Source organism: Terrapene carolina, unplaced genomic scaffold (genome assembly GCF_002925995.2).
Source record: "Terrapene carolina triunguis isolate 2854851 unplaced genomic scaffold, T_m_triunguis-2.0 Scaffold210, whole genome shotgun sequence".
NCBI lineage: Eukaryota > Metazoa > Chordata > Testudines > Emydidae > Terrapene > Terrapene triunguis.
In genome coordinates, this window is record NW_020664561.1 from 9,379,853 (window position 1) to 9,405,303 (window position 25,451).

Here is a 25,451-nt window from a genome sequence, read left to right on the forward strand (position 1 = left end):
TCTACCACTTGAGCTAATGGAGTGCCCGATGATGGTAGTAGGCTATTATTTTCTGTGTGAGCCAGCCACCAGAGGGGGATAAGACTCTTTGCCAGGAGTCTTGACATCTGTTTGCTGTCAGCAGAAGAATGTAGACTCAGGATACCTGGGTTCGATTCAGATTCTGGAGGGGTTGCCCTAGGTTACAGACCATTCTGACCCTCTGTTCCTACCCAACTCCCGCCCCTCAACCCTTGGCTCCTATCCCCAGCCCCTCTGCTCCTATCTAATTCCCCCAAGTACCTGCCCCTATATAACTCCAGTTCCTCCCTCTACCCCTCTACTATTGCCCAACACCCCCAAACCATCAGTTCCTGTCCCCTCTGCTCCTTTTCATCTCCCATCCCCTGGCTCCTGCCCCCTCCCCGCTGCATCTAAATACCCCCAATCCTCTTCCCCTCCCTCTGCTCCTGTCTGTCCCGCCCCTGGCTTCTGCCCCTCTCCTTCCCACTCCCTGGCTCCTGCAACACCCTCTATCCTGCTGCCTGTCTTCCCCATTGGGCTGCTGAGTGATGGTGGGGGGTAATACATCCCTATAAAATCAGAACATCTGATCACCCAAGTGCCAGCAATGGGGAGCCAGGAGAGCACAGGAAAGACAGTCTCCCGGCTCTCAGTTCCTGTGCCTGGCACCACAGCTGAGCCCCTGGCTGGAGGTACAGTTGCAGGAAAAGTCCTGTGCAGCCCCTGCAGGCCTGGGACAGAGCACACTCAGCTGTTCTGTGGGGATGGCACATATGCAGTCTGGTTGGCATGTAAGAGCTGTGCAGAGATGGAGCATGCTCAGTGCAGTCAGAATTTTTGGAGAGTTAAGCCGCCAAACAAGTCTCTAGTTAGTACGTGCAAAATGAGATTTTTTGGAGGCTTATTGTTTGGATAAATCTGGGCACATTTTCACAGGGACAGCAAAGGCACATCCCTGACACCAGGGCAGTCCTGTTACCTAATTTCAATCCCTCACTCCAGTGCATGGAGGCACAAGAGCTTCTCGGTGAGATGGTGGTAAGAATTATTTTAACATGGGCAAAACAATGTATTTTCCCCTAAACTCATTCTTGGAAATGGTTGAACCATTTGACTGAAACTTTTCCAAAATAGTCAGCCTGATACAGACACCTGATGTGGAAAATGTCAACCTGAATGGTTGAAGTTTGGTAAAGTTATAAGCAAATGAATACAGAGTCTTATAATGGAAAATGTTAGGCAATCTTAACTATAGGTGGTGCTATCACCACCTATCATATATGTTGCTGACCAACAAACATAAAAGTGGTTGGTTATAAAGTGTGTTAGGACCACGTTAGGGTGGTGTTTGGATGTTCAGACTCTTGTTAAATTGTCAGTAGATGAGAGAGGATGCTTGAACAGTTGCTGGAAAGTGGAGGATCATTTATGGAAATGTCTGGCACTGGGTGTGTGTGGGGGATGACCGATTCTTATCTGATTTACACTGGTGTTAATTCAGAGTAACTCCACTGAATTTAAAGAAGTTACTCCAGATCACCGTGGTGTAGCTGAGATTGGACTGGAGATTCCATAGAACAATAAATATTTTTTTTGCATATATTATAAATAACCCAAATAGACCTACAACTATTTTTACAACTAACTCCTTTCATGTTTTATCTCTTGAATTTTATTACTTGATTTTAACAGTGATTATTCAGCACGTCAGTTTAATGGTGGGAAGTTTACATTTTATTTTTATGTATGTACGGATAGAAGGGTTTGGTGCCAGACTTTCAGCTGGTGTAAATTGGTGTCGCTTGCTTTGGACTGGTGCTATTTTACACCAGCTGCTGATCTGACCCATACACATTTCTGTGTGTGTTGCTGTGTTCTCTCTGGATGATGATGATGTGTGCATATAATCCCCCCTCACAGACATAGATCATGAGCCTGATTCTCCTATTAGCTATTGATATAACTTTATTGGCTTCAGTGTTGTTACTCCTGATTTACATTGCTGTGTGACTAAGAGCAGGGTTAGGCCCCGTGTAATTATGTATTATGCCAATTACAAAATAACAAGTTAAAAAAGGAGAAGACATGGGGGAGTAAAGTGTGGGTTTTTTGATTGTAGCCAATTCCTGTCTTCCCCCTACACTGGACAGTGGTTTTCTGCACCTGGGATAGGGCTTTGGATACCTTCCATACCTTGACATTTTCTCCCCTTGAGGAGTTCTCATAGGCCCCATTTGAGTGTTCATTTTCTATGCTTCACCATTCAGAGACCCCGGATGCATGCTGTTAAGGAGTCAAGCAGAAACTCTTTGCGAAAACATCCCATTTTTTATGAAGCTCCCTCCGATGTAAAAAATGGTCTTGGCTCTGGTTTCTCACTCAATTGAAATTCATTGTATCAACACCCTCCTTCATAACCCATCTCATTACAGCAACCCGCTATTTCCTTGGTTTTGAAGAACTGCCTTGTAGAGATGATGAACTGAACTGTGTCTTTTGAAACAGTAACCCTAATGGAAGGGTTATAGAAAGCTTCACAAAGCTTGCGCATTATTATTCAGATGGAATACTCTGTTGATAGTTTTGTGCCTTCATTATAAAAGGGTTTGTTTGTCTTTCATGGCAGCTAAAGTTATCCCCTGATTTTTTTTTTTTAACTGTGATTTTCATATCCACTCAGTCCTTCTAGGGAGAGGATAGAGAACTCATTTATTGCTGACTCCTGCGGTGCTGTATTGCGTGAAGGGACTTTTTAGGAAATCAGTAGATTTTCTCTTCTACCGATCCCATGAAAAGTTACAGAACTGGCCTAATGATTGCTAAGGAGCAGGGGGTATACAAGACGGACTTGCTGCCTCGTCATCTTGCTAGTGTCATGCAGTTGTTTTTTAACCTGGCTTTAGCTGTGGTTGTGAATACGTTAGTGGTGAAAGGACTTGAGCTGCAATGATATAAAATGGTTGTTCTTGGCGGGAATCTCTGCGGATTAATCTCGCTGTTAAGTTCAGTTCCTGTTTACCTGTAGCTCTTCAGAATGCTCGCACCTCGCTGGTGCTACATGGGAAAAGGCCCCGGTGGTTCAATGTAGAGAGTTAAGGCTGGATTGTGACTTCGATTGCATGCCCATATCGGGGATTAAGCATCCCACTTCCCCCCCTGCCCAACCTTGGGTCTGGGATGCATTGTTCTAGGAAGGGAGCAAGTTGGCATGGGTAGGCATGGAGGCATGAGGAAGGAGCAGGGCCTTGACCCTACCTTCCCACTGGCTGAGCCGAGCTGCAGAGCCAGGGCAGGGGGTGTTGTACCTCACTGCCAGTATAGGCTAGTAGCAAAAAGCCCCTCCCTCACCATGAACAAGGAGGAAGCAGGGAAGGAATTGTGACTCGGGGTGTGTCTCAGGGTCACAATGCCTTCTGGGACTACTCCAGGGCGGCTGAAACTTAGACACCACTCCAGTGCCTAAAAGTCAAATCTAGGCCTTAATTTTTCCTCTTATGCCAAGAGAAGCAAATTTCTCTAGGCCAGGCACAGTTTATTGAAGGAGTGTGGGGAAGCCTGGGATGGAGTGAGTGAAGGGACTGGGCTCCCATCTCTCCCCAGAAGAGGAAAGTCTTTCTAGGCCAGTATGGAGAGGTACATTGGTAGAAGGTTGTAGGTCTCGGTCAGGGTACAGGGCCATTGGTTGAGCAGTGGGGGGAAGACCAAGATGCAAAGAGCAATGAAGTTCAGCTCTCTTCTCATCTGAGCAGACAGTGATTCCTCTAGGTCACTGCTGAATATATTGAAGAGCTTGGGGAAAGCGCAACACGAAGTGACCACAGAGAGAAGGCCAGATTCACTGGTGATGTACATGGCTGGGTAAGTCGCATGTAGGGTCTAAGCTGATCAGCAAATGGGCTCAAGTGACAAAGTAGTGTCTGATAACTTGCACCAATCCGGCAGTCAGCATGAGTGTCCAAAATAGGTGTGAGTGTAACCGACACCAGTTCAATTTCTTGTGGGAACCAAAATCAGCCCTTGGTAAGTGGGCCCAGTTCCATTCTGTTACATGAGGGTAAATCAGCAGGCATTTCACTGAAGCCGATAGGCGTTGTAGCCTCTTACACTCTAGGACAGTGGTGGGCAACCTGCGGCCCGCAGGCCGCATGTAGCCCATCAGGGTAATCCGCTGGCGGGCTGCCAGACAGTTTGTTTACATTTGCAGGGCTGCCTGCAGCTCCCATTGGCCGCGGTTCGCCGTTCCCGGCCAATGGGAGCTGCGGGAAGCGGCGGCCAGCATGTCCCTGCAGCCTGCCATTTCCTGCAGCTCCCATTGGCTGGGAACAGTGAACCACGGTCACTGGGAGCTGCGGGCAGCCGTGCAAATGTAAACAAACTGTCTGGCAGACCGCCAGCGGATTACCCTGATGGGCCATGTGCGGCCCGTGGGCCGCAGGTTGCCCACCACTGTCCTAGGGTTATCTACTCTTCTTCCACCTTCTGCCTCTGCCAGGCAGGTTACACTCACTTTGCATTATCTGCTGAGTTCAAAATTGATACCCTTTGCCACTTGCACCTGACTTCTGACCAACTTATACCCAACGTGTAACTTACATCCAGCACCATTTATATCTGAATTTGACCCCGAGACTTCCATGGGAATTGTACCCACTTTACCAAGCTGCACTTGGGCCAGCGACTGAATTTCACTGTCAGATATTTCCCCCATGTATAAACATTGACAAATCCATGTCACAGGTTGGGATGCTCAAGAATCAATGAATGTGGAGACTGAATCTCTTTTTTAGGGGTGAAGAACTGTCACCACACACACTTAGGAGTTTTGCAAGGGGGAGGAGCTTTAAATTCCATCGAGGGCTCCATAGGAACCATGGCAGCTGAGGAGATACCCTGAATCAGCATATTTCCTGAATGCCCTGACTCTGCCTCTCCCCAGTCAGTCCCACCCTCTTTCTGGGCTATGCAGGCTGGCTTTGGGATTCCCAGCAGTGTGGAGTGGAGACTTGTGCTTTTGTACCCAACTCCCGATGGACTTTCTGCCTCCCAGAACCTGTAGCCTGGGTTCTAGCTAGTGAATCTGGCCCTCTTTGTTTATGTTGATAAATAATATTGACAGTGCTGAGTATACGCACCGTTGTGGCACCATTAGCAAATGCAAAATTTCCTCCATTAATACTCTGAGTAATGTCACCCACTCTAACTCACGCGCCTTCCTTTCTTGAGACCTTAGTCCCCAGCAAGATCTAACAGCATCAGTTACTACCTGTAGCTGCATTTTCTTGGCAGCAATTGGAGTTGCATTGGTCCCGTAGCATGGACACCTCCCTCTCCAGCATCTCAATTCTGCTCTGAAGCTCCTGCATGACCTGGGCAGAGGTGAAGCACTTGCAAGCCTGCTTGGGGAGGTTTATCCTGTGGGTGAAGGTGACCTGGCTCTCGCTGTCTGAGGTCTGCTCCGTATATTCCGTCATCCTGTCGTCTTCTGAACTCACCTCCTGGTCAGATGACGCCTCGAGTGCTGATGAGCAGAAGCTGTCCAGGGGGATGTTAATGTTGTATACATGGTTGAAGACCATGGATTGCTCCTTGATAGGTGGGCTGTAGTTGGCAAAGTTGCCTTCCTCGTCCACTACCTGCCTCCTCATCCGCTCTGTTGTCACCTCTAGCCGGCACTCAAAGGGCTTGAGGACTGATCCCAGCAGGAGCAAGTTGAGACCGATAAGCATGTTCCTCAGGACTAAGTTTGCACTGTCAGCCCCCATTTTCTTGAGCAGGAAAAGCAACTTCTAAGCCAGCCTTGGCCAACAGAACTGTCTGAGAACCTGGAGACCCTGAATGAGAAGAACATGAATGATATTAGCCTTTAAACGGGACCGCTGTGCTCAGATCACAGGAGGAGTCTTTTGGAGTGTGGTGTAAGGGGCTAGATTCTGCATAGATGTAACCCAGTGACATCCCATTGGCCTCAGCGTGACTGCATCTCACTCATTGCTGGCAAGGAAATAGCTGTGTTTTTAAGGGAAGGTTAAATGTGAGTCATAAGCTGTCGAGATGGTGCAGTCTGATAATTTGCTAGCCTTTTGTAGCTGGAGGCCTTAGGTCACAACTGAAGGACCAAATTCTGGCTGCTTGGGGTGTAAACCAGAGCAGAATTTGTCCTGTCATGCATTTGGCCAGCTCAACAGAGTCCAGTCCTCACATTTGTCTGTCACATCACCAAGGGCCTGATCTAATGCCCACTGAGGTCAATGGGGGTCTTTCAGTGAGAACTGGCTCTGGCCCCAACAGCTGGATCTTGCAAGGTGCTTAGCACTTCTGGGGTGGCGCTCAGGACCTTGAAGGGTTGGGCCAACATCTGGTGCAGTTTGCCAATACTGGAAATCTTTGCTCATGCAAAAGTCCATAGACCGGGATAGAAGGGAGATGGCCGTTCCTGGCTGGGGCGTACCGGGAGGCCTGTTGGTAACCAGCTGGCAGAGTGATGCTGTCTGGTTTATACTCAGTCTCATTTAGCCAGGCGATCAGTACCTCACTTTTGTGAGCTGTCATACATCCCCAGGGTGGAATCTGGGCCCATTGAAGTCAGTGCCATTAAGTTCGATGGGGACAGGATTTCACTCCAAATCTTTACACAGGGACATGAAAATTTTGCATCTTACTTGGTTGATTTTTTTTTTTTGTTCTGAAATGGTTCATTTGGTAGAAGCACATCATCTACTCGCTAATATATTTGGGGCATAAATTCTTAGATGGGGACCTATTCCGGGTGCACTAACAAATACAATACAGGAGGGAAAAAAACTTAAAAACATGTTCTCATATCAGTATGGTATCTCAAATGGCATTTCATGCCCCAGAAACTGAGCACTACATTGCCAGGTTTAATTCAGTAGCTGTAGTAACACTGTTAAATTAGACTGTACAGTATTAAGTTTGTTTAGGTTTATGTTCTGGACAGACCAGTATCTCCTGTTGAAGTCATTTCATCCCCTACCTGTGCTCTGGATTATGGGGTAAAGTGTCTTTATTTGGAACAAGACAACTTTTCATTTTCTTATTGATTTGTGGTCTTCAGGTGGTAATCCCAACTCTAAGGGCCACATTTATCCCTGGTATAAAATCACTGACTTCAGTGGAGTTGCCCAGGGATGCATTTGCCTCTAGAACTCTTGCTGGGACTGTTGTATGTTGACCAACAGTTAACTCCATCTGTTCTGCTTTAAAGAATTACAGCTTAACATAGCAGAGAGGATGAAGCCAGCAGACGGGCAGGACTGCGACTGTGAGCTCAAGGACTCTAATTGCTCCTAGTGCAGCAGAAAGGACGATTTGATTGCACATTGGTTACCAGCTGCCAATCTGTTTGCCTTGCATTTTGTTTTCATTGGATCATTAGTTTATGGTTTGTGTCGTATAATTGGAGTGCAGTTGTTTGGAGGAAGGAGAGTTTAGCAGTAAGAGCAGGGGCTGAGAGACAGAATTGCTGCAGTTTATATTCAGTTCTGTCACCATCCCGTTGTGTGTGTGTGCATGGGGGGTAATTCACTTTGACTTCCTTGTGCCTCAATTTACCCACCTGTTAAAAGAGGGATGTTAATAAAGGCTAGCTGGAAGTAGTTTATCTTATTTTTGTACCCCTCCCCCTCTTTTTCTGAGCAACTGTAATCATAGTGTTTTTCATTACAGCTTGCTGGGAAACTTTCCCCCGTCCCATGATAATTTGAGATATTGAAAAAACTTCCTGTCTCAAATTGGGACCAAAAGCAGAAATCTTGAACAGTTTTTATGAACCAAATCCAAACCAAAATTTTAGTTCACGTCAATCACATCATTTCATTTCAGTGATTTCTAAATGCTTCATTTTGATTTGGACTATTTTGATTTTTTTTTAATTATAATTAGCTTAAACTTCAAAATGAAAAGTCATTTTGAACTGAAAAACTGGAATTTTTCATTTAGAAAATGTTGCGACAAAAGATTTTGACAATTTAAAAACTTTTCCCCCAGAAATATGTATTAGTCAAAATACTCTTTGAAACAGATCCTGTCCCGTGACAAGTTTGGGTTTCGATCAATCGGCATTTGCAATTGAAAAAACGTTTTATCGAAAAATTCCTGACCGGCTCTAGTTATTCATCTAAACTCCCTGGGGGCGTGTAAGGCTTGAATTAATTAACACTGGTAAAATGCTCGTGGTTCTTTATTAAAGGGTCCAACAGAAATGCAAGGTATTATTGAATTTTAGCATCGTTTCCTGTAGTAATTACTACAAATATAGACTGAAGTCAGTGGAAATATGGGTGATCAATTGGAGCTCAGCACTTTTCAGGACTGTGGCCTAATACTTTTTAATATAAAAGATGATGTTTTCAAATATTGCAAAGTGACTTAGGTGTCTTGCTCCCATTTAATATCAATGGGACCTAGATGCCGAAATCCTGCAGGTCCTTCTGAAAATATTCCCCAACGTCTCCCCAGTCTGCTCCTTCCTGCTTCCCCTCCACCATTAGGGCATAACAAGCACTAGGCACATAATTGAAATGCAGTAATAAATACTCTGTAAAGCATCATAAAATATACAATATAAAAGCAAACGATTAAAAATGTCAGTGCAACATCACACACAAGAAAAAGGAAGGAAACAAAAGAAGATAGATTTCATGGCAAGTGCGCATATATATCCAAAGGCAGGAACTGACCCATTGAGTTGACAACCCTAATTAATTACTTATGTCAACCAGGGTCTGAATGAGCTCTACCCTGACCAGGGCCGGCTCCAGGCACCAGCCCACCAAGCATGTGCTTGGGGCGGCACCTGGAGGGGGGCGGCGCGGCGCTCCGGCCTGAGAGCGGGGCCGCGACTGGGCTCGCCGCCCTCCCCCCGGCGCTCTGGCCGCCGGGGAGAGCGGAGCCGCAGCGGGCTCACTGCCCTCCCCCCGGCGCTCTGGCCGCCGGGGAGAGCGGAGCCCCGGCCAGGCTCTCCGCCCTCCCCCTGGCGCTCTGGCCGCCGGGGAGAGCGGACCCCCAGCCGGGCTCGCCGCCCTCCCCCCGGCACTCTGGCCCGTCGGGGAGAGCGGGGCCCCGGCTGGGCTCTCCGCCCTCCTCCCGGCGCTCCGGCCACCAGCGGAGCCGCGGCGGGCTCGCTGCCCTCCCCCTGGCGCTCCGGCTGGTCGGGGAGAGCGGGCCCGCAGCTGGGCTCGGCGCCATCCCTTGCCGCGCTCCCCGCGGTGGGGGGTGGGCGGCGGGAGGCTTTTTTGCCTGGGGCGGCAAAAAAGCCAGAGCCGGCCCTGACCCTGACATAGATTGATGAACTGGGGGGAAAGACCTCATAGGGCAAAAGACCTTGCATAGACCCACCTACTCTGCCTTGGTGATGGGCAGAGTGATCAACGTGATCAATTTTGGCTGTTTTGGGTTAAAATTTCACTTTAGTCTTGAATGCAGGGTTAATGGATTGTTGTTAGCTTATGGTACGACTAAAGGGCAGCAGAACTGTACTTACCATGCCCTAATTGAGGGGGTCACCCTCGCTGTAACCTACTTGCTAAGCAGAAGGTAGTGATGCCAAATCGAGGTACAAGTCAGAGGGGGTGGGGGCGAGGTGTTCCTCGTTGGTGGTGTGGGCTCTGTTTAAAGCGGCATGGATACCATGCTGTCCCTCCCCTTCCTGTGTTTAAAGGTAAAGCTGATCAGACTCAATTTAGAGGCCTTGTTTCACTAGAGCTGAAATCACGGATGAGTAGCAGTAGGGGGCTGAACCTTAGACCTTGCTGGGGAAAGTGTAGCAGAGAAAGGGAGGATGCAGAAGGCACAGCGGCGCACAGTGACAGCGATAAGTAGCGGCAGGGGTGAGCAGCAGCAGTAGCGAAGGCCCTGCTTGGCCCCCATTGAGGGGTGGGAGGTGAATGCACCCCTGAATTCTGGGACCTTGCTCACTTCAGATAACCTGCTGCAAATGGGGTGCAGTGGAGGGAAAGCGGAGTGGCATGTTAAAGGGACACCTGTTCACTGGACTTTCAAACCGCAAGGTGGCAAACTGAGGCAAAGGACTGCTGGCCGAGATACCGTGGGGTGGGTGTTTCCTTATGGTTTACGTACTTTTGAATCGTTGCGGTCGTTTCCCAAATTAATGCTGAGTTCCCGCTCCCTTGGAATAAAAGTTTTCATTTGTTTGCGAATGGGGAAGTATTGTCTCCGAGAAGCACCCACGGGTGGTGTTTAGTTTTCCAGATTTCTGGGTGGGAGCTCAAGCCAGTTCTGCTTTGTGATATTAAAAGGAACTCCTAGGTATTGAACCTGGCCGTGCTGCTGCCAACACCACCTGGCAGAAGGGTTACATTTAAATTAACCATAACTTTGTGCTTAATCTTTGAAGAGGGATTGGACATTTATATGGATCACAAGAATATCCAGAGGTGTTACAGTTAATGCTGACAAAAAGAGTATTCGGAAGGAGATTAAACCTCATCTTGTCAGTGTTTAAACCAATCTCTATCAGGGATTAGGAGGAGACCTTCATGGAGGGCAGATCACCCCCACATCTGCCTACTGCAGAGTTTCTAGCACCTTCTTCTGGAGCATCTGCTGCTGGTCACTTTTGGAGACAGGATACTGGCAACTCCTATGCTCTTTATGCAGCATCTTCCATCTGGGGATCTCAAAGTGCTTGGCACACATCAGCAATCCATTCTCCCGTGCAGTAGATGCATCCCCATTTTAAATGGGGAAACAGAGGCATAGAGAAGTAAATGGCAAACATTGCCAGTGTGAGACTAAAGCTGGGCTCCTCGGCTCATGTCCTCCAAGGTATTTAGATGTCTAACTCCCATGGACATCTAAACACCTTTGAGGATCTGAACCTTAAATTTAGGTGTCAACTATGGATGTAGGAGCTGAACTTTAGGCACCAGGGTTGAAAATGATGGCCTCAGTGTCTTGCCTCAAGGCCAGACAGCAAGTCTGTGGAAGAGCTAGGAATAGAACCAAGTTCTCCCGACCCCCTCCTTTTCCCATTCACATCAAGGACTTTGCTCACCTCTTTTAAACTACAGATCTGGATTTTGAACATCCTGAAGCTTGGGGGTGTGTTGGATCCAGGTTCTTGGTTTGCCCTGTTAAAGATGAGGGCCACTAGTCGAATTAGAATCTGCATCTTGGAGTCGATATCTAACATCCCCCAAAGTTCCAGGACCGTTGGGTTTGGTGTATTGGTTTGTGCCCATCATTAGTGTCAACAAAATCCTTTGTAGTGTTTTGACGACCAAATGCACCTGAACCTCCTCGGGGCTCTCTCTTATTGCTGATGCCAACAAGTGGTTGAACTGCTTTGTTTAGCTGAATACCATGCGGAGTTCTGGTGATCACTTGGCTCCGAAGCTCCAAGTAAACTTAGGTGGTGCCATCCCATGCAGACCAGGACAGACAAAGGATCTCGTGTGAGCCTAAATGCAGCGCTTTGCATTTCTATTCCTCTATTCCTTTCAAAGCAATCTTGTGACTGCTGAGCCTCCTCCTGAGAGCCCTGCTACAGTTCTTGAACCTTTGGGTGTGTTGGTGCTGTGAACTATTATTGGATTACATTGGATAGTGTTTGTAGCATGTGCCACTTTCAAAGTGGAAACTGTTTTGTTTCCACGTGGAAAATAGTAGACCTGATCTTCCTCATGTGTCTATTGGTTTTACACCCATGTAACTACAATTGGACCTGATTCTCCATTGGCTTGGACCAGGGCCGGCTCCAGCGTTTTTGCCGCCCCAAGCGGTGGGGGAAGAAAAAAGAAGAAGCCGTGATCGGCTGCACTTCGGCGGCAGCTCTACTGCCGCCGCTTCATTCTTCGGCAGCAATTCGGCGGCAGGTCCTTCCCTCCGAGAGGGACTGAGGGACCCGCCGCCGAATTGCCGCCGAAGAGCCGCACGTGCCGCCCCTTTCCATTGGCCGCCCCAAGCGCCTGCTTGCTGCGCTGGTGCCTGGAGCCAGCCCTGGCTTGGACTCATTTGCACCGCAGGGAGCGTTTTCCACTTGCTTTGCACTCAGGTTGCGCTGGTGTAAGTGATGAGGCAAGGTGCAGGGCAATGGGGAGGCAGGCCCATTGACGTGCGTTTGTGTTGCTCCTGACTTACAGAGCTGTGAGAGCGCAAACAGGCCTTTGTGTTCTAACAATCAAAACTCAGTAGGGCGATATAGTGTAATGGCACGTTGAAAAAGAGACGTCTGAGCTGCTGCGCCAGCCCTCTTGAATTAAACTAGAATTTGGCCAAGGAGGCGGAGTTCCCATCCAAATCCAGTTGAGGCTTAATCTACAATTTGGGGTGGGGATTGAAGACTGAATCCAGGTGAAGGTGAAGGTCCAACCCCAGTGATACATATCACTGAACCCTAAATTGTGCCCCCCCCCCGCCTGCTGGTTCCATCCTGGCTACTGGGCCAGAAACCAGCAGGTGGGTGGTGGCTAAGGGGCAAACATGCATCTGGGAGCATGGAGGAGGCGTGTTAGTGGCGAGGCCGGTCTGGTAGTGGGGCGAGTCAGTGAATGTGGAGGGATGAGGGAGAGAGGGTGACAGCTGGCTTACGGCACTCTGTCAGGGGTTGCAAGAGGTTAGGGAGGCTGGGAGTGAGCTTGGATCTGGTTTTGCAAGGGAATGAAGAGCTGGGAAGAAAGGTTGGGTTTTTTTCTGGGGAGCTGGGAGCTGAAGATAGGAACACTGGTCCTTACTGTAATTCCCTCGTCTGCCCTGCTCGAAGCCCTGCAATGCCGAGGAACTGAAAATGAGCAGACTTGTGAATGCAGTGCTCCCTCCGCTTTGCCTAGCCAATTGATCAGAGAGTTGCCCAGCTGTGCACGGTGTTGCCAACACCAGTCGTTCAGAAATCATGAGCCAGGCCTCAAAAATCATGAGATAATTAAAAAAAAAAGTTTGGGTTCATTTAATTTGTCTTCTGCTTTCTGGGCGCATGCAGGTCACATTTCCAAGCTTTTCTTCACAACCACGACAGCTAGAAACTCAATTGTTTATTAATGAAAGCCAAGAGTCTCACATAATCCTCTAACTTTAAGAAAGGCACCAAATATTAGGAGAAAATCATGAGAACTGGCAACACTATAAACTGTGCCTACCAGCCAGTAGCAGCCTTATGACCCCACTGACAGGCCACTATTCTAGGGATCGTACCTGAGTGTTGTGCCCATGGAGGCACTGGGGGAAAGGAAGCAGAGTACAAATTCATTTGCCAATCCAGACTGGGGACCGTTATCGAAGTCTGAGCTCTACCAGTAACTGCCAGTGCAGTAATCATGTGAAATTGCCCTATATTATTTATAATTATTTTTGTGCCTTGCACCTTGTCTTTGTTTCCCATGGGAATGGCAGCACATATCCGCCTCTCCCCTCTGACCCCCCCCATAAATACCTGTTTACTGCTTTCTCTCTCACACATTGCCGTGACGTGCCTGAAAACATAACTGTTCAGCCGCCTCTTCAGCGTTTACAGGGTTGTTATCGTATATTATCTAAATATTTCTGTTGCACTTTTCCTACCCTTGCTTGGTTCATGCTGCCTGTGGCTACTGAGCATGCACATGGGAACACATTGGTATAGTTCCTCTCTCTCCTAATGTTCCCTGGAAAAGCAAGAAAAATATATTTAATTCAGACCTGATGTCAGTAGATCCAGCCTCCATGGATGGCTCAGGCCAAATTCCCTAGTGCAAGTGACACATCAGGTGTACATTGGCCAGAAAATGGGAGTCAGTGGTGTAAATGGCAAAGAGGCCGTGAGAACTAGTGGGTAGGACACTGGTCTGGGTGTCAAAGAGCCTGTTTCCTTTTTCCCAGTGCTGCCACTCACCTGCTGGCAAGTCACTTCCTCTCTTTTTAGCTCCCTTCCCATCCTTTGTCTATTTACCAGTGCCGGCTCCAGCCTTTTTGCTGCCCCAAGCGGTGTAAAAAAAAAAAAAAAAGAACATGATCGAGCTGCTGCCGAAGTGCCGCCGAGGAGCAAGACAGCGAGTGAAAGACCCGCCGCCGAATTGCCGCCGATCCGGAGCGGGCTGATTGAGCTGCCGCCGAAGTGCCACCGCTGATCCAGACGTGCCGCCCTGACAACGGATGGAGTGCCGCCCCTTTCTGTTGGCCGCCCCAGGCACCTGCTTCCTTCGCTGGTGCCTGGAGCCGGCCCTGCTATTTACAATGCAAGCTCCTCAGGCGTTTGTTAGATTGTAAGCCCCCGCTATGTGTTTGTTCATTGCCTAGCACAATAGGGCCCTGATCTCAGCTGGGGGCATCTAGGCATTATGGTAAAACAAGTCATAAGATCAAAGTAGTGTATCTTGCATCCATTTAGTATTCAGTGGGTGTGCGAAATGGCTGAATTCTACCCTCACTTATGCTCCATGTGACATTGTTGAAATCTACAGAGAGGAAATGAAGGTCAAATTTTACTACAAGGAGGTGGATGGGAGAGGTACCAGTTGTGACTGGGCACAACTCTCATTGACTTGACATTGTGCTTGCTAATACCTGGGTGAATTTGGTTCCCCCTGGATCTGAATTTCATCATTTAGTCCTGGCTCTATCACATGGATCCCAACTGGAAGTTCTTATCTTAACACCCTCAAACTTCACTGAAGTTTAGATCTAGGTCCAAACTTCTTGGCTCAGCCTCATATCTAGTGATGAGCAGTATGCATTTCCACTGCTGTTCGTGTAGAACCAGGATATCTCAGCCTACAGTAGCACTTTTCCTGAATTATACAGTGCCTTCTCCTTACTGGTGGTCTTTGCTGTGACCTTGATTCCTCTTGTTGGTAGCTGGTCCCTTACTGCTGCCCACTGCTGTCACAAAGAGCTCAGGTGCTGCTGAACCTGAGATGTGTGCTACTAACTCTGTGACTGAACAGCCTCCACCTTGACCTGACCCTGGGAAATGTCCATCTCAGCGTGTTGCAGTTCTCTAGCCGCCTTTCCTGGAGTTCTTGGTGACACCTCAAAAGAAAATCAGCACTCTTGCTCTGAGCCTCCCCAGCAGTGAAACTCTCTAGCTTTCCTCTTTCGCTTGATCTCAACTTCGTTTGCCAGCGTGACTTGGAGGTGGGAAGGCACTTCCTTCAATTAGTGTGTTCGCTAGGTAGCCTCCTATATCTCTGGGGTCTCTAGTGACTCCATGGTGGCTTCACTGACCCTGGGAGAGAAGCTTCTCCTCGGCAATGGCTGGCAGCGGTGGGAGGAGCCCAGGGACTAATTAGCGCTCGTTGCCTTTGATGGACTTGTGTTTGTTAGAAGCTAACTACCTGCTCTTTGGCCCGCTCTGCCTTTTGTGTGGGAGTGAAAGATGTAGGGTGGTAATTGTGACTCTGAGCTAGTTGTACAAAGCCTGGCTGGAACGTCGAATAAAACCTCATTGCAGGATTATAGACACAGCTTAGATGTGTGAATATAAAATTGCCCCTGCTCTTCTCTCCGGAGCAGAATTCAGTCTGGTTCAATAGGAACACAAGAGTTGGTCAGAAGAGCAAACAGAAATCCACCAGCTGAGGAAATGAGAGAGGGAGAGAGAGGCAGATGAAAGACTGAGATATGAAAGAGCGAGACTAACAGAACAAGGATACAGTGGCTAGATGGATAGACACAGTGGAGAGATAACTGATGCAGGACAGTGATTATTAACTAATGACCATAAGCAAGTCAGATAGTTAATGCCTGTATAAACTAGAGAAAGCGATAGAGTAATTTGACAGACTGATACAGTAGAAATCTGTGCAGCCTCATTGATCCAATTCTCCTTATCAATATAATTATCACAGCGGACGTCAGCAGGCATGGGACGGTGGCCTGTAGTAATTTATAAGCAGCAGATAATAGGATCTCCCATAATTCCAATTTAATACCATGTTAATGAGGTGGACTGGGGGCGCGGCAGAGTCAGCAGGATTGCCAGAGCCAGCACGGTTCATATCACTCCTGCCAAGTCCTTGCTGCCTAATGAGACATGCTTGGGACTAAGCTGTGATCTTGGCCTGTCCCCTCTTGCTTCCTGAAAGAGGCGTCCTCTTTCTTTCCCCCCCACTGCGGATATTTCAAAGGGGAACAGAAAGGTGCTCGTACCTCACCAACTTCATTACGCCAGCAGACAGACGAGAGCAGGCAAGAACTTTCACACACGCTCGACCCTAGAGACGAGCCATGTTTCTGTTGTGACCCACCTCAACCATTGGCTGTTCTAGACACTTGGGACCAGATCCTGGGCTGCAGCGTGTCTGCTTTGCACCATGTCGCTGACTGAGTTTGGCCTTAACATTGGTGTACCCAGCCACAAGAGGATCACCCAGCGTAACAGCCATCCTCCGTACCCCCGCTCTGTCACTGGCATATAGGGTGTGACCAAAGCGAAGGTGGGAGTAGCCAGGATGTCTCTGCATGGTGCTGATCCCTGACTGTCTGTTAGGGCCTTTGTTAGCAGCTGATATAAGTTATAGCAGCTGTTAGATTGCTCTAGTGCCCGGGGAGCCCATGGGCACACAGCTGGCCCCGAGATCAGAGAATGTACTCCTTTGCACTGCATGAGCCGTGACTGCAGCCAAGGAAAAGGCCAGTGGTGGTTTTTAGCTTTCCAAGTAAAAATGCTGAACGAAGTGCCACCTTCTGCTATGTATTTATTTATTTATTTCTGTAAATGGAATCATTTTAAAAATGGGTTTCTCCATTTGCTCGCCTGCCCTGTCAGGCTGAGCAGGCTGATAATTGCAGCGGCTGGGGGTGGAATGTGATTGTGTTGGCCCCATTGTGTCAGCAGAGAGATTTCCATAAGAAGCCAGGTCTCTCCTCTCCTCCCTCAACAAGGAATGGTCTTCACGGGGCCTGTCATATGTCAGAAAAAGCCCAGAGGGCAGGAAATTGCCTGCAGGGAAAGGTTCAGCAGTTGAGTGTAAACTGGTTGGAAACGATAGGTAAGGGGATGTGCTAAATGGTTTTAGGGTGCCTCGGCTTCCTGATCTAGCCCCCACTCCTGGAAATATCTTGCCAGTCCTGTCAGTAATTCTGTTTAATTCTGGGCAGCTAATGTGTTTGAAGTACTAGTACATGAAGAGTCAGAAACATAACAGCTGAGGTTGTGGAGAGTAAGGCTTGGTCTGCACTACCAACCTGGCCGACCCTGGAGCCAGGGTTATGTCGAGGAAAGGGCTTCTCCTATCAGCACAGCTACCACCGCTCGGAAAGGTGGAGCACCTACACTGATGGGAGACGCTCTCCCGTTGGCATAGGAAACGTCTTCACTAAGCACTGCAGCTGCACCGGTGCAGCGCTGTAAGTGTAGACAGGTCCTGAGTGATCGTATCCTGAGGGTACGACCCTGTTTCCATCACATTAGCCTTAGTATGGTGTTGCATATGCTGCCCTGCTACAACCGGGAGCCCAAAGCCCTTAGCTTAGAGCCTTGGAACCAGGGCCGGCTCTGGCTTTTTTGCCAGGGGGGGGGCTGGCCGGAGCCCCGGGGAGAGGGCAGCGAGCCCCGGCGGGGGCTCGGCTCTCCCCCCCACCGGCGGCCAGAGCGCCGGGGGCAGGGCGGCGGGCCCCGGCAGGGGCTCGCCGCTCTCCCCCCGGCGGCCGGGGGCAGGGCGCGGGGGGAGGGCGGCCAGAGCGCCGGGGGGAGGGCGGCGAGCCTGGCTGTGGCTCCGCTCTCCCCGGCGGCCGGAGCGCCGCGCCACCCCCCTCCAGGTGCCGCCCCAAGCACCAGCTTGGGTGCCTGGTGCCTGGAGCCGGCCCTGCTTGGAACCCAAGTGCCTCTCAAACACAGAGTTCGGACCTGGCTTCAGATCCCGATCCAAAGCTTTCTCACGCGGGCCATTCTCTGCGGAGACCCAAAATGAGGGAAGCTAAAAAGTGTCCCCTTTGGGAGTTTAGTCACAAAACTCTGTGACCTCCCATCCAAAAAAAAAAAAAAATCAATACACAAATTTTTGATTAAAAAAACTTCAGTTTAAAATGTAGAAAATGAAAAAATCAGGATGCTGGGGAACACAAAGCACTAAAATGCTTTGGAATTCACCAAAGTCCCCCGCCCCCAGCCATTTCTCCATCAGTTCTAGTAGTCTCTGTTTGTAACAAGAATTCCCCCAGTTTCAGCTAGTGATGCAGCAGCATCAGTGCAAACCCTTAGTACAGGCATGCAAAGCCTCTGTGGGTCTGTCTACACTGCATTTTAAAACCCATGGCTGGCCTGTGCCTGCTGACTTGGGCTCACAGGGCTGGGGCTAAGGGGCTGTTTAACTGCAGCGTAGATATTTGGGTTCAGGCTGCAGCCCGAGTTCTGGGACCCTCCCCCCTCGCACGGTCCTAGAGCACAGGCTCCAGCCCCACAAGCCCAAGTCAGCTGGCACATGCCAGCTGCGGGCTTTTAAATGCAGCGTAGACATATCCTATAAGCCACAATTTGCCCCAGAGCAGTTTACCTTGGCTTCAAGCAGCCGAAGAGGGTGCACTGTGCAATTATTAGCTTTGTCTGTCTCTGTGTAGAGGTTTGTACTGGTGCAACTACACTGGTGGCTGGCTGCTGACAGCTATAATTGGGGCAAATCTCCAGTATTGATAAGGCCTAATTAACTCTTCTGAGTAGAACTGAGTGAATAACTGATGTTTTTGGCTTGCTGGGAAGCTCTGTCTCCTGTGCTGCTACCCTCAACCTGTATAGCTGGCAGAAGGGGGTACCTTACACCCCTGTAACTCCCTTGTGTTGCTGCACAAACTGGGCCACAATCGAGCACTGTCTTTGGGCTTCTCCCCCCAGAAGAGCAGTTCCCCACTCTCTGCCTTTAACAACAGCCATGTTGACTGTGAAAAAGTTAAGTGGCTGCAAGGGAAGGTTCTGCAGTAGCACAAAAAATTGATAGACCAGAAACCAGTTCACAGAAGTAGCCGTTCTTCCTTAAAGCTGGATGGATCAGAAAACTCCAGGCTCTGGACTTCATATCCACACACAAGCCTCTTCTCCCTCCCTCTTCTCTCCTTGTCCCAATTCCCCAATCCTTGGAGGAGGAAAAACAATATTTATCTAAAACTCTCTGAATTAAAGCAAATCAAAGGAGAAAGGATCAAAGGCGGGGGAAGAAAAAGGAAATCACTTTATGAGACCTTTCTGTGAAGGAGTGAAAAGAGAGATGAGTTTAAATGAAAAGAGCTCCCTGAAGGAATCCCACTCCAGGGCAGCCGCTGAGAGGGGAAGTGACAAGAAGTCAGGTTGTCAATGAATGTGTTAGCTGCAGCTGGGGAACTGGAAGTTAAAGTTCACATCCAAAGAAACAAGAATCAGCAAAACAAGGTAGGAGAGCCGGGAGTCTTTTGTTGGACCAACTTCTGTTGCTGAGAGAGGCAAGCTTCTGAGCTTACACGGAGCTCTTCTTCAGGTCTGGGAATGGTAGGCAGAGTGTCCCAGAGAATCAGCAGGGAAGTCCAGCCATGCTTAGCATGGAGCCGGCGATTAACTCATTGCTGGCAATGGCAACACTGGAAAATGGAGACTTGCTAATATCCAACAAGATGAATGAATCCAGGAGGTGGACTGATGATCCCAGCAAGTGGTTTGGCTATTGCACAGGGCACCCATTTTCTAGAAATTCCTGTGTAATGGGCTGGTACTGGCTAGGGTACCACTGCCCTGGGTTGGGCGGAATTACAACCACTCAGTTTCATGGATTTTAAGGCCAGAAGGGACCATTAGGAACATCTAGTCTGATCTCCTGCATAATGCAGGCCATAGGTCCTCACCCAGTAAACTCTGCCCCAAACCCATAACTTCGGGTTGAGCCACGGCAAAGCTTTTGGAAAGATATCCCATCTTGAATCAAAGACTTCAAGTGACGGGGAGTCCCCCATGTCCCCCCACTGTCAAAAATCTGTGCCTGAATTTGTTTAGCTGCCAGCCATTGGATCAGCTGTGTCCTAGGCTGTGATACTGCTACAACTAAAGGAGAGGTTCCTTTACTTGGTAGGGGTCTGTGTATGTGTTCTCTCCCTGCTGTCGTTGTGGAGCACTTAGTATCCATGCTGTGAAACATGGTAAACTCTGAACTGACTATGGATCTGTCATAGAGACCAAATGAACCCACATAGCTCCAAAAATGGTCCAGGCTTCTGTGTCTTTGACTTTCGATTTTAGAATAGCAATTATTCAGAGTCACAGATTTTTAGCCCAGAAGGTTAAGGCTCCCCTGCATAGCATTCCTCCCACTGATTCCTGCATCAAGTACAAGTAACTTGAAGTGGTACTGGGGCATATCCTTTAGAAAGGCATCCAGTGATGAATGAAGGGCTAGGCACTGCTGGGAATTAATGAGTGTCTCGGAGGAGCCTCTGACATTGTGAGCACAACTGCGGCTGTCAGCAACTCCCAGCTGGTCATTAAAGGATCTCTTTCTGTTAACTTTCAGGATCTGGCCCAGTTAAAGCTCAGCACCAAGTTTGTTAGGGTAGAAAACCTGAAGGCCCATGTTACACCTCAGAGTTATCATCACTTCTGTGGCCAGGTGCATCTGGTCTGGTCACTGCATGATCCACCAGAACAATTCCAGCATTAAGAACAGGGCTGGAGAAATCAGGCTCATCTGCACACTACATTCCTCAGCAGCAGCAGAAGGAAAGCAACAGGATGCTGCTGAGTTTGCTGTAATTGGCATTAGCTGTTTTAGGTAATCCATCCCTATTAATCCCTAGTTTCTTTACAGAAAATGTCTTTGGCTGTGACTGAGATTTGGCTGGTGACTCCCAACCTCTGCCAAACATATGGGTACATTACCACAGTCTATCAGGTTACAGCTTCTTTTGCATTCCGTGTCTCCCTCTCGTCCTGGCTTGGACTAAATTTCTTTTTTCTGATGGTTAGGCAGCTTCATGCTTATTCCATCCCATTCTGAGCAATTTGCTTTTTCCTTAGGGGCTTTCCTTATCATGGTAGGTTTAGGTCTGCATTGGCCACTGCAGATTAATTCTGAGGTTGGCTTTTAAGACTTTGCATCCTTCCGTTCGAATTAGATGAAAGATCTGGAAGCCAAGACTCAGGGCTTGTGTACAAAGGAAGTTAAACCAAATTAACTGATGTACTTTCACATCACACCTTTAGTTAAAGGGCACTAAACTCTTAGTTTGCTTTAGTGAATTCAGCTAAAGTGAACTAAATTAATTCAGATTAATGTAGGGTATAAATTTAAAGCTCCGTGTGTAGATGCTATTGTTCTGGAACAAAAGTGTTAATTCAGAATAAGACACTTGAGCTGCAGTAAGAGCATCCATAGATGCAGTTAATCAGGAATATGTAATCAGGAAGAACTATTTTAGGCTACGTCTTCACTACGGGGTGGGGGGGTCGATTTAAGATACGCAAATTCAGCTACGCGAATAGCGTAGCTGAATTCGACATATCGCAGCCGACTTACCCCGCTGTAAGGATGGTGGCAAAATCGACCTCCACGGCTTACCGTCGACAGCTCTTACTCCCACCTTCGCTGGTGGAGTAAGAGTGTCAATTCGGGGATCGATTGTCGCGTCCCGATGGGACGCGATAAATCGATCCCCGAGAGGTCGATTTCTACCCGCCGATTCAGGCGGGTAGTGTAGACCTAGCCCCAGAATGACTCCCACAAGTCCTAAATCCACTTTAATTCTGAATGAGTGTGTCCACACAGGGATTTAATGCATGTTAATTTCCCACCTTTCATTAATTTGGTTTAACTTCCTGTGTGGACAAGCCCTCAGAATAAATCTGCAGTGGCAGATACAGACACTGCAGTTTCTAATTCAGAGTGAAATCAGCATTTCCCCAAGCACGCTTTGGAAATTCCCGTTTCTGAAATGTGCACATGAATTTCTCAGTGCATTTCTCCTGCTCGGAGAGGGAGTCGCACTTTGGATTGAATGCTGCAGGCTTCACTGACAGGTCATTAGTGAACAGTTGAATAAATAGTTCATGCAGGAGTCCAAAGCTGCCAGAACAACGTAGTGCTGTTCACCTTGTGGCACACCACTCATCACATTCTGGGTTGGGTGTCATCAAAATGTTGTGGCCGGTATTCACAACTGAACTTCTCTGGGGTCACCTAGTCTTAATATGTCTGCCCGACGTTGATTCGGACGGGAGACTCTGGCTTGTCTCTTCCACATCTCCTGGTTTTGGAGAAACCCTTGTAGCCACTTTGGGAGATGCTAATGGTGGGTTCCTGTGCCAGGTTCTCTGAGCATGGCCTGCACCTGCAGTGCATTCTACAAGCAGCTGTGAAGTGGCCTGGACAGCTGTGCATTGAAGGTCACTCGTTCCCTGGATGGCCTGAGTCTTGACCTGTCCCTTCCTGTCTCCTTGGACATGTGCTGGAGAAGCTGGAGGAGAACGAAGCAGGACGTGAGGAAAAGAGAAGCTGCCAAGATCACAGTTGTTTGCACCCAGCTCACTGCACTCTACACTCCTTCCCCCAAAAGGGGAGTGGGGCAGAATAACAGGAAGGGTGGTTTACACCTGCTGGGCAGTGCTTCATGGAGAACCCAGTCCTACCCTCCCTCCACAGCAGCCAACTGCTGGAGAGGACAGCATGCTATTACCCCTTCAAAGGGGGGCATAGCAGCCAGTCCGGCAAGTACTTGGGGAATTCTGGCTAAGCCAGTTGGAATTCTTCCTGGGTCTCTCCCCAGTGCTGCCCTTCCTCAGTCACCCAATGCAAGCTGTGGTTTAAAATCACATCATGGACTGTACTGTACGGTCCCTTCTGTTACATCTTCTCTCTGATCGCTAATGGACTGTGGGCTCATTTTTCTCTTTGAGTGTGTCTGCACTGCGAGTGAGCGTCTGACTGTGGCATGGGTAGGCGCATAGCAGTGCTAGTTTTAATCTAGCAAGCACAGGTAACAGCAGTACTGCAGATGTACCCAGGCTCCCTGGCAGGCTTGTACTTGTATCTGTACTTTGTCCAGATGTGCCCTTTCTGAGGTACCCCCATCTCTTTCACTACCCTTTCATCTTTTTCCCTTCTCCCAGGCACCTTCCATCTCTCTCCTCTCAGCACCCTCGTCTGTCTTTCCTCTGTCTAGGATGGAGAACTGGTCTTCTGGCCCGTCTGCCTCCTCCTGCACGTGGGGTGTTGCAGTCTGTGGTTTTGATTAGGGTCCACTGCCCTCTTGAGCCGCTACAGAGGTTCTCTCATCCCTAATAATACTAGCAATGGCTTTCAAAGGGCAGCCACTGCATGTTCTTCATTTTATCATTCCAGAGGCAAGATTGCTTGGAACCATTGATTCAGCTACTGAGCCAGAACAGAGTTTTTTCCCTCTCCAGTTACAGTCTCTGTAGGAATGAGCAGTACGTTTCTGCATTCCTTCGTGGATAACATTAGTAACATCTGGCCAAATTACCCTCCAGAGGTGCGGATCTGCTCCTGAATGCTCTCTGTTCCTTTTGCATTAGGATTGCCAATATTGTGTTTCAAAAATAAGGGACTGTTTTCTCAGGACCCCTGCTATTGTTGTTATTATTATTATAATCATTATTATTAATAATAAGCAGTACTTACTTACATTCACCAGGGGGATTTCTTGCTGCTTTTTGCAGCACTCAGCACTCCCGATCTTGTTGTACAGAGATGAAATAATAAGGGACTGTTGGCAACCCTAATTATTGCCTTCAACAGCTGGGAGATCAGTTTGTGGTGCTGCTGCTCCAGCCTACTGTGGGGCTCAGCTTCACTGATTCCCTTTGCCCCATGTGGCTATGTTAATGGGCTGTACTGATATCAGGATTTCCTCTCTTGGGTGAGCAAAGGTCAGCAGAAGGTTTGGAATAAACACGGAAGCACATCTCAAAATTCAAATTTGTATCTGAGCGTTCCCAGAGTCGGAGATGTATTCAGAACTTGGGTTTGGCATGTTACAAAGAGAAAGGTCAGCCACGAAGTTTGGATCCAAATGCAGACTTCTCTAAAGTTCAGGAGCTTGGTTTTGGTTCGTTTCAGAGAATCATGGGATACTTGGCTGATCTATCTCAACCTCTTGTATCTGTAACACTGGGCTGAAAATCTTAAAACAAGGTGGGACAGATCCAGCAGCAAAGTCAAAGTTATGTTGATTTCTAAACCTACTATTTCCAGGGGATCCTCTATAGACATTGTAATTCTTTCTCTGATTTCATTGTCTCTGATTTGTTCCCTTCAAGAACAGAGGAGCTAAACCTCCCATGGTTATTTTGGTTTCGTGTTCATGCCGGTTGCAGTGGCCCTGTAGCTCTGTGTTTGTAGAAGCAAAATGAAGTGGATCCTTCTCCACACTTCCTTAATGTACTGCCAGTTCTTCAGGCCTTGTGGCACCAGAGTAGGATGGAATAGACCTTGGCTGTATTGACAATTTAAGGGAGGTGGGCATACACAGCACTGTCATTAGCTAATTCCCATGGAATGCTTATGGTTGGCATGAGTAGGTTTGAGAATCTGTTCTCAGGTTCTAGTCCAGAGGTGTGCAAACTACGGCCAGTGGGCCACATCCGGCCCGCGGGACCGTCCTGCCTGGTCCTTGAGCTCCCAGCCGGGGAGGCTAGTGTCCAGTCCCTCCCCTGCTGTCCCTCCTCCCCCTCAGCAATGCCGCCTCGCAGGCAGCGCTCTGGGCGGCGGGGCTGAGCGCTCCTGCAGGGCTGCGCGGTAGCGTGTCTGGCTCTGGCCGGGCGGTGCAGTGGCCAGACATGCTGCTCTGAGCGGCATGGTAAGGGGGCTGGGGGGTTGGATAAGGGGTAGGGGGTCCCGGGGTATGGGGAGCAGGAGGCAGTTGGATGGGGCGGAGGTTCTGGGGGAGGGCGATCAGGGGATGGGGAATTGGGCGGGTGGGGTTGGATAAGCATGGGAGTCCTGGGGGGCCTGTCAGGGGGCGGGGGTGTGGATAGGGGTCAGGGCAGTCAGGGGACAGGGAGCAGGGGGGGTTGGATGGGGGGGGTCCCGGGGGGCAGTTAGGGGTGGGGGGTCCCAGGAGGGGGCGGTTAGGGGACAAGGAGCAGGGGGGTTGGATGGATTGGGGGTTCTGAGGGGGGCAGTCAGGGGGTGGGAAGTGGGAGGGGTCGGATAGAGGGCAGGGGCCAGGCTGTTTGGGGAGGCACAGCCTTCCCTACCCGGCCCTCCATACAGTTTTGCAACCCCAATGTGGCCCTCGGGCCAAAAAGTTTGCCCACCGCTGTTCTTGTCACTGCTTTGACTTGTTTGTTTTTTATGTGCGCTGAAGGTAGAGATGGTGGAGAATGGGCGGTAGATGAAAGGATGGGGTGATGGAAAAGGGAGGGATAAATGCCTTTTATTTACTGCATTGATTTGGTGCTGGGTGACACTGCAAGTCAGATTTGTCTGCTATTTTGTTGCATCTTCTTAGGAGTTTTAAACCTGTCCAAAAGGACTTTGCTTTGTTTTGACACATACAGACAGGGATTCTCGCTCTGGTACCCA

The 25,451-nt window shown here is 48.9% G+C and overlaps 1 protein-coding gene across 1 annotated transcript in view; it reads right to left on the reverse strand.

Moving 5' to 3' along the window:
• The window catches only part of LOC112107427 (tenascin-R), a 79,976-nt gene extending 56,410 nt beyond the window's left edge, over positions 1-23,566 (reverse strand). Inside the window, exons 1-2 of the mRNA XM_024201121.2 lie at positions 23,551-23,566; positions 5,267-5,834 (exon numbers count right to left, since the gene is read on the reverse strand). Of these exons, the coding sequence (XP_024056889.1) occupies positions 5,267-5,765 (499 nt within the window). The 5' untranslated portion in view covers positions 5,766-5,834; positions 23,551-23,566. The remainder of the gene's footprint in view (positions 1-5,266; positions 5,835-23,550) is intronic.
• Between the last annotated feature and the right edge of the window lie 1,885 nt (positions 23,567-25,451).